Source organism: Uncinocarpus reesii, genomic scaffold (assembly GCF_000003515.1).
Source record: "Uncinocarpus reesii 1704 scaffold_4 genomic scaffold, whole genome shotgun sequence".
In the NCBI taxonomy this organism is placed as follows: domain Eukaryota; kingdom Fungi; phylum Ascomycota; class Eurotiomycetes; order Onygenales; family Onygenaceae; genus Uncinocarpus; species Uncinocarpus reesii.
Window position 1 is genome coordinate 851612 of NW_003052497.1, and position 9162 is coordinate 860773.

At 49.0% G+C, this 9162-nt stretch overlaps 3 protein-coding genes across 3 annotated transcripts; 2 read left to right on the forward strand and 1 right to left on the reverse strand.

The window, feature by feature from the left end:
* Positions 1 to 57: 57 nt before the first annotated feature.
* Positions 58 to 3415, reverse strand: UREG_06404 (uncharacterized protein; the record flags this gene model as incomplete). The annotated part of the gene is made up of 4 exons (XM_002583391.1): positions 58 to 1603; positions 1668 to 2477; positions 2534 to 2805; positions 2876 to 3415. The coding sequence occupies 4 exons, from the start codon at positions 3413 to 3415 to the stop codon at positions 58 to 60; spliced, it is 3168 nt and encodes a 1055-aa protein (XP_002583437.1).
* A 1293-nt stretch (positions 3416 to 4708) lies between these two features.
* On the forward strand, positions 4709 to 5401 carry UREG_06405 (uncharacterized protein; the record flags this gene model as incomplete). Its single annotated transcript, XM_002583392.1, has 2 exons — positions 4709 to 4732; positions 4760 to 5401. The coding sequence occupies 2 exons, from the start codon at positions 4709 to 4711 to the stop codon at positions 5399 to 5401; spliced, it is 666 nt and encodes a 221-aa protein (XP_002583438.1).
* An 825-nt stretch (positions 5402 to 6226) lies between these two features.
* On the forward strand, positions 6227 to 8818 carry UREG_06406 (uncharacterized protein; the record flags this gene model as incomplete). The annotated part of the gene is made up of 3 exons (XM_002583393.1): positions 6227 to 6776; positions 6830 to 7876; positions 7935 to 8818. The coding sequence occupies 3 exons, from the start codon at positions 6227 to 6229 to the stop codon at positions 8816 to 8818; spliced, it is 2481 nt and encodes an 826-aa protein (XP_002583439.1).
* Between the last annotated feature and the right edge of the window lie 344 nt (positions 8819 to 9162).

Sequence of the window (9162 nt, forward strand, 5' to 3'; positions counted from 1 at the left end):
AAGACAAAGCTAGATCAAAAGAGGGCGAGAAGGACTTTGGCTGAATGGCGCTTTGGCTCAACCTTCACCATCGGCGTCGAGAGAATTTGTACGATGGACCTTTTCGTAGTTTTCCTCGCGCTTTCTCGATCGTCCTAGATTCGGGGTGGAAGGGACCCGACGGGCAAGTCGTACGGGCCGTGAGGGTAATGGAGGAATCAATTTACTGCTATCAGAGTCCGTGGAATCTTCGCTTGTTTGGCTCCTTTTACTTCGCTCACTCAGGGCTCGAACGGTGAGTTCCAGCTCCCGTTCAAGCTCATTGGCGGAGTAGAGATGATCGCTTGATCCGTGGAGTTTCTTCCTGTACGCTCGAAGAGTGCGGCAAACTTGTTCGGTGGACATATTGAGGCTGCCGAATTCACTTGTATTCCCGCTGGTTTTCGAGCGCCGGGAATCCATAGAGGGTCGGCGGAGTTCTGTATGGCTATTTTTTGTGTTCAGGGTCCGGGAAGTGAGTGACTTTGGGCTAGGAGGAGAGAGGGAACCTTCACCCCGTTTTCTGCCGTTAGAGTCCGAATAGAAAGTTGGAGATCGACGCGTCGAGGGCACGGGAATTGTAGAGGTAGTAACCCCATTACCGTGCTTTGAAGGGTGAGATAGGGTAAATCTCGAAACCCTTCTTCGAGTGAGCGGTGGGGAGGGATCTCGAGTCCTTGGACACGGTGACGGGCTATCTAGTTTCTGAAATCCGGCAAGCTCGCTGCGTGATAAGATTCGCCGCAATGGTGGCTTACTAGCTGTTAGCTCTTTGCTTGGTGTCTCATATTCTGGCCGTACGAAGGAATTTGTGGTATCTTGTAGCAGTGATTGCAGTTGGACTGTCAAATCCCAAATCATAATGATTCCGTCTAGTCCAGTGCTGACCAAAGTCTTTTTAATTGCATCTCCCTGATGCGTTTCAATAAGAACCACATCGCTAACACCCTCCGTGTGGCCAAATTCCCGTGTTAAAAGGGCATCTTTGGATAAATCATATACTCGGATTGATTTATCCGTTGTTGACACCCCAACTAGAAGCTTGGGGCTTGATTCGGCGGTTTCAGATCCGACAGTGAGAGAGCTCATAACCACGGTATCGTTCGTCTCTAGATCAGCAGCTTTGAACGAGTGAAGAAGACGGCACGAAGGGATATCGTATCTATGAATTTGTCTGTCCATGGTTGATATAATAAGCGTATCCGTATAGTCTGGTGGAATCGTCATTGAGATAGGCGATGCTTTCAAGGTTATGACTTTCGATAAGAAAAATGCTGCCAGAGTAGTCTGATCGCCCTCTCTGACCACACGTTCCCGTATGATGACTGTACGATCAGCAGAGCAAGATAAAAGCTTCTCGCCATCTTTTACAAACAAGAGTCGACCGACAGCGGCAACATGTTCATCCATGGTTTGGATCAAATCGAATGACTCTTCAGTATCTTGAAAAACCTGAACCATTCTATCCCGGCCACAAGTAGCGATTAGGCGTAGCTCCGAATTAGAGTGTATTGCAATGTCTGTGATTTCTCCAGCATGTGCTCTGACATTATGTTTACAGCCCCAAGGCTCGCCGGTAATCGTCCTAAGAATTAATTAGCGTTGACGATTACGGCGCGGTATGGGTTTCGAACCGTATTACGCCGTACTTGTCTCCCGAGACAAACATTTTCATATCTTCGGTTGTTCGTAAAACCTTTAGCTCATTTGGCTCATCATCGTTACCAGCAAGTTGTTCTATTTCCACTCTTCGAGTAGCATGGCATTTTCCCTCTAAATCCCAAAAGCTAACAGCTCCGGTACATGACCACGTGAAAAATTGAGCACCAGAATGTGGAGTAGGTACAGTAATGGCGCTGATTCCTAAAATGGAGTCTTTGTGTGCTAAAAGGTCCACGCCCTGGGTAACCTGAGCTATATTCGGCGAAACCAAGGGATAAACCCGAATAGCATGGGTAGAATCAACTGTAACCATGTGATTCGAAACGATTCCCATGGAAACAGTTGGTGGGTTTTTCGATTTGGGTGACTCGGGCGTTTCTGTGCTTGGGGTTGGAACCGAACCCGAACTCGAGACTTTCAGGTCTTCTGTAGAAAGTTGCTGAAAGGCTCCGTCCCGACAGCCAAACCAAACAACTGCAGTTTCGCGGTCAACAGCTATAGACGAAACGCCTATGTTTAAATTTTTGATGAAGTGGAGTTTCTGCTGTCCTGTGGTGTCGTCTAGGAGGCAAATAGCACCGGTATCCGTGCAAACAATAGCCTCGTTGTCAGAAATTGTTGAGATACAGGTAAAGACGCTCTCTCTCAAGTTGCCCAATAGGCAATTCCTTCCAGGTAAGGCGATAGGTCCTAGATTGGCGGAAAGTGTCGAAGAATCGGAATTGGGTTTGGCTTTCGTCGGAGAATTTGGCGCCCCATCACCCAGTCGCCAAACTTTGATATGCCGTACACCAACCCTAGATCAAGTCAGTCATGTTGAGAAATCGAGATGGATATAGGCAGGTTCGCGTACGTGATAAGATTGTTTCCAAGCCAGCATATGTCTCGAATAAATGAAGTGCACTTGTTCGCTGAATGTAGCCTGGCTGCCCCAGTTTTCAGGTTCAGAGCCCAGATGAAAAGAAACCCATCATTGATATCACCTAGAGTTGCCAAGTATTGGGAATTAGGGCTGAATGCAAGGCTCCGTACCCCAAAACTATGCTCTGCTAGGACCGATAGGGGGGTGTCTGATGGGAAATCGTTCGCAGTTGAGAAGATAAGAACCCGGGGATTGTAGCCAGTCTAATGATGTGGAAAGGTTAGCTAGTCACTTTGGAATAATGGAACGAGAAAACCACAATACCTCTCCTACGGCTAGGAATCTGCCATTTGGACTCAGAGCTACACTAGTAACAGCTTTGATTCTCTCTCGCGAGCTCCAAGTTCGCGGAGAGCTAGGCTCTCCCCAGTCATTTGGAGAATTTGTGGACGAACCGCCGTTAGCTGCTCTTGAAGGAATTTGAAGGGTTTTCGATCGTGTATCTGGGGTGGTGGGAGGGGTTGAGGTGTTGTTGTAGTAGGACGGTATGGCATTGATCCCTGTGGCGGAAGGGCGGGCGCGGAAGAATCGCTGAGAGATATTCAACTCCTCGTCCAACTCCGCCAAAACGGCAGCTGATCCAGCGCACAAAGCAAATGTTCGACTCGGCTCGTGGCAGGAAAATCCATGTGGATTGGATGTCGTCGTACCGATCACCGTTCGTAGCGATAGCGAGCACTGGTAGGGAGAGGAGAGCTTGGGAGACGGTTTCGAACCGGCCTTCAAGGCGGGGGAGTTTGTGGGAGCTGGTTTGACAGAGGCTACGGGGACGGATAACTTGCTTCTCAGGCCTAAGGAATTGTGATTTGCCATTACCTCCAAGGCTCTGGAGAGGTGCAGCTTGGTGTTGTGAAGCCCCCAAGCAGTCTGGATCCGTTTATCATTTCAGGCTGGAGCGGCATTGGTCGGGACCAAGGCAGGATAGATCTTCGTGGCCCGTCGCCAGAGGATGCTTGTTAGAGGACTGCTATCTTCGGTTGAAGCGAAAGAGCGTGTCTGGCGTGGGGGAGCGGCCGTCAACTAGACGCATAAACAACACACACGGCAAAGGATTGTATGGGGAACAGGCCGACGTGTTGGAGCAGTAAAGGAATGTTGGGAGTGAATGACTGCCGGTGAAAAGAGAGAATAAGACGAAAGGAAACGAGAAAAACCAGAGCTTGCAGCAGGGTTGTCGCTGCTCTGTGGGCGAGAGAATTGCTGTGGGCAGCTTCCATAGGGCGAGCTGCTTTTGGGGCCCGTGAAGCCCTGCATCCCAGCGAATTTGCCTTGGCAGACACCATCATCACGGACGCTGCAAGGATGCCTGGTTGAGCCGTCATGGGTAACCCGACCGGTACACCAGGTCAACAAGATGGCCCTCTATAACTATAGCTCGAGCCAGTTAACTAGTTACTCTGTACTCTGTGGGTGCTAATGCTAATGCTACTAATAATACACCAACCCTGGAAAATCCAGGGCTTTGACAGCTGTCTTCCTTTTTCTGCCTCAGTATATACTCTGTAGAAGATATCAGCGATTCGCAATGAGTCACTGTTTGGAGTGTCAATAATGAATCTGCATCTCATCTTCTGTAACTAGTTATCGTCTTATCAAGTGACGCAAGTTGATACTATCCACTGGTGCTATTATGCACTAATTAGCCATGATACCACGGGTGTAGGGTATCATGCATGGCCAGGACATCCGAGAGCTTGCTATTCTCTAGAACAAGTAACTATTATAACATCCACGGCATCGTCGTCAGGATGGGAGCTTTTTAAATCATTGAATCAATGTCAAGCTTGGACCTCCTAGACTCTGGCCTCTATGTTCGGGAATGGATAGGTTAGACCCCACACTGGTCCGTCCGGAGAATGGACTGAATCTGCTGTTAGCCTCCAACCCCAATTGTTCAATGATCAAAGCTTGTCTCAATGGGTTACAATGGTGCTGTTGTGCTCGCTTTGTTGACCACTGCACATTTGATGCTTGTGTTGCTGATTGGAAAAGGGGCTTGTCTGTTTAGTAAGCGCCAAGCCCATCTGTCCTGTTTCTCAAAATTGGAAGAAGAAGAAAGGCAGCTTTTGCTTGACTTTGATACTCAGGAACCTTTCAATGGTTGCGATGCCCGGAATCACTCGCTGGCCGGTTCGTCGCTGCTTGCAACTTGCACAGGCAGTGCTGAAGAATGAAGCTTCCCCTATTCCCCTTCGACCCGCGCTGATCCTCTCAAGAGCTCCTCAAAACCGTTTCTACCACGATAGATCTGAGCTACATGACCTTCATATCGTCCGAAATCATGGAGTGAAATTTGGGAATGTGATCTCTGGCCGCTTAAGCGACAGCAATTATTGCAGATACGCGTCGACGAACTCCAAACCCACGTCGCCCGAATCTCCGGATCCAATCGCCGAGAAGAAGACAACCAAGAAGCAACCACAACAACAGTGGCGGGTGCAAAAGGATGCGCTCAAAAAGAAGTTCGCCGAAGGCTGGGCTCCACCGAAACGTCTCTCGCCCGATGCCATAGAGGGAGTGCGGGAGCTCCATAGGCAAAACCCGCAAAAGTTCAGCACTCCTGTTTTAGCGGAACATTTCAAAGTCTCCCCCGAGGCTATTCGCCGGATATTGAAGAGCAAGTGGCGTCCCTCGGAAAAGGAAATGGAAAAGAGGAAAATCCGATGGGAAAAGCGAAAAGACCGCATATGGGACCATATGTCAGAGCTGGGCCTGCGGCCACGAAGAGAAACACCCGATTCGCCTTTGGAAACCAAAACGATTGACAAACTGCCTGGAAACCAGGGGAAACCTTTCTAGATCGGCTTTTGTTCGATAGTATAGAAGAACATAGCAATCTTTCGAAACGGTAAAAGGGATATCCGGCCATAAATGCGGGTATGGCCGCCTCCGCCGTGCACGCGAAATGGCTGGAGGCATAATCTACAGCAAACGCAACGCACCTGGCTACTCATAGAGAATATGTCTGCTGTTGGTACTACTACTGGCCTTTCTACCCTCAAGGCCAATCGTAGTACCCGTTGAATTTTACGGCGAACGCTCTCCACCACTTACAAAAGGGACTTGATATCCCTTGAAACAGGCCCCTTTGAATGGGGCACGACCACCATTTCTGAGCAAAAGTTCTGTCTCAGAGCATAATGTCTATATTCAAAGAACCCATGTACTCATATTATTTTATTCAGTCTATCCTTTCAGCTCTCCATGTAGAATCATGAAATGACAGGTCGCTTCGAAGCGCGCGCTTAGATCGCTAGTTAGGTTTGCCTCCGCCACAGATCCCCTAGCACTAGACTATATTCGGCTAGCGCAGAGCACATCCGCGCGCAAAGTGGCTGGTTCCAACTCTCCCAGCGATCCGGGAAGATCATCCCTCCACTGCGAGTTGATCACAGACTCTTTCACGAATCGAACCCATACCCCCTGTCCCTATATTCCGTGATGCTGCTACGAGATTTGCTCATGACTGTGAGTTCATTTTGACAGAATGCGTGTGCTCGAAACATTGGAGCAAGCCCTCACTCAATCTGCGACTTCCTGCGACCTTGACGTTCCCCGTCTTTGGCCGCTACCCCTAAACCTGCCCGTGCGATGAGCGACGCCGTATAGATACGCCGATTCGTCATGCTGTCAGATATCCAAGTGTTCGTGCGATGGAAAGACCAACCTATATTTGCTGGCGAGAATGTTGAATGCACAATCACCTTCAAACACGTCATTCCCGAGCCTACCGGTGATGGTAGAGGTTCGCAAAAACATTATAGAGGTGGATCTCGCCCGGTAAATGTGATTGAAAACGGAGCGCGTTATTCTCCGGCCAGGCCGAACCCCTTTTCGCTCAATAATGGCAACCGTCGCCCAGCCTCTGCCGGGCAGAGATCACGCAATGGCGTCGAAAGGGGACATCGTCCCTCAGCATCGTTGAGCTCGCCGCACTCCCTAAGCCACAGCTTTCCCCCGACTGCTTCTAGTAATCACGGCAATGGCAGACCGTTTGGGCACGGCCACAAAAGATCCGTGTCGATTATCTCCGTGGAACAGCCGGGATTCGCGCCAGAATCTAAATCGTTCCCACATCCTTTCAGCCCCAAGGCAGGCAAGGGGCATGTTCGTTCAGCGAGTCTTCAAGCTCCCATGATGAGGAACGATATTTACGGCAATGGGACTCAGTCTGGTATTTTCCTTCACTTGTTGGCCCTGGTTTTTAGCTAACTGGAGATCGGGTAGCACCCCGCTCGCCGTTGCCTCGACTTTCATCGGCCGATTCGCGCTCCAGCCTGTCTCTCCCATTTGGTAGACCGGAAGGAGATAGCCCTCGAGGACCTGGCCGTTCGCCAACCTCCGTTGGTCGCCGGGCTCGCCAATCTCCACAAAAGCGTGGGGGTCCATTTCCAACAGACTTCAAATTCCCTCAGACTCCGCAGTCACTCGACGAACATGAAATGGGCGTTTCAGCCTTGTCGAGCAGCCCGCGGATCGATGAAGAAACTCCACCGTCAAATTCCTTTCCGGTTTCGCCAATTTCAAATGTTGAGTCCAAGAAGCCGCTAGAACTGTCGGGGCAACTGACTCCGGCAACAAAGATTCTATCTAATTCCGTCGTCGACGGGAGCACTAGAAGCAGTGGCGAGTTTTATTCGCTAAGCAACAATTCTACCGAAACACTGGAATCCGAGTATATATTGCCAATGGGCCAGTCGCGACCCCCACTACGACACCGCAGACATTACTCCAACCTAGACTCCTTCTCTGGGAATCAAACTTCGCGATCCCAGAGACTGCTAATGGGCTATGCCCAAATCAGTGCCTCTTTTACTATTGATGGGTCCCTGGTGAATCCGTCCATTTTTGAGGAAGTAAAACGCAGCGCTGTTATGGGTAACCAAGGCCGTAAGGATGCGTCCTCAAAATCAGAGAAATCTCGGCACAGTTTCTGGGGGAACCTAGGCTTGTCAAACATTGGAGATTCAATCAACGGCCTATTATCAGGGGGGGAACTGAATGGTTTACGTGAAATGAGAGGCGTGTCCTCTTCTCAGTCCATCCCATTGCTCTCGACTCCACAGTCACTTTTATTCGTCGACTTACGTTTAGACCCTGACGAGGAAAAATCGTTTTCTTTCTCATTTACTTTACCCAAAGGACTGCCAGCAAGCTATAAGGGTAAATCCATTGTGTTTTCTTACAACCTTATTATTGGTACACAGCGAGCTGCCAACCCGAATGATCTTCATCGCATTAATATCCCTTTTCGAGTTTTTAGTGGTGTTGATGGTAAGTTTTAACTTTATTCATGTCCTTTTTATTTAATTTTGCTCATTAAGTTGGATAGGCCAGGGAGTTGTGTTAGGACATGACCTTATGCGTCCATATGTGTTATTGAGAGATGAAGCGCGTGTGCAAAGAGTTGAGAGCAATTCGTCCCGTCCATCGAAGGAAAAGAGCATCAGCGCCAAACAATGGACGTCAGCCCCTGAATTTTTGTCCTACGTGGACGAGATTCTTGGGCAGAAATCCCGCCGAGAGTCATTTAATTCCATCACAAGTCCTATGGAGCTGCAGTCGATCCCGGCGCCACTTAATAGATTGATGTCTTGCAAAGATTCCATTGACCTAGCAATTCTACGAAGTACCCAGTCCTGTACGTCTGGCCAAAGCACCAATCGCTTCGAGATATCTCGCAATGGTCGACGCATTGCTGTTGTTGTGTTTAACAGGCCGGCACACCGCCTGGGAGAAACGATAGTGGCAACTATCGACTTCTCCAACTCCGCACTTCCCTGCTACTATCTCCGCGGGTCGCTAGAGACTTACGAGAAAGTAAGCCCAACGATAGCTCTTCGATCCAGCGCCAGCATCACCAGAGCCACTAGAAAGACCCACGCTACCTGCTTTGAGAATACTTTGTATTCTACCAAAGTCGCATTTATGCCCTCGATCCCCGTCTCAGCCACACCAACACTCATAACCTCCGGAGTTAATCTTGAATGGCAACTTCGGTTTGAATTTGTGACTTGTGGCTTACACTATGAGGAAGATGTGGGTATTTCTGGGATCAATCTGCTTGAAACCGTGGAGCGAGACGATCGAGGGACGGTGTTTGCGGCGCTGGAAAATATATTCTGTCAGTCATTCGAGGTTTCTATTCCGTTAACCGTTTATGGGGGAACAATGCAAGAGCCTGAAAACGAGGAGTTACAAGGATATCCGATATAATATTAGAAGATGAGATGTAGCAGCAAACCTGGTTTGTATATGCTGGAATGTCATAATAGTTACGACGCCTTTTTTGAATCTAATCACCTCTGAGGGCTAGGTTGCCGTTCAATATCGATAGTAAACTGCCACTTCACTCGGATGGCCATAATGAGCCCACTATTAAGGGACTCTCTTTCAGACAAAACAGTATTTTCTTATACCAGATTCTTAAGGAACTCCAGGGCTGAACCAGACATATAGTTACTAAATCTTCCATCTCAATGTGACTGCAGACTTGGCATCTTTTATAAGAATTGGCGTGGGGAGCATGCTTTAGCTAGTGGTCCCCAGTACTCTGTATC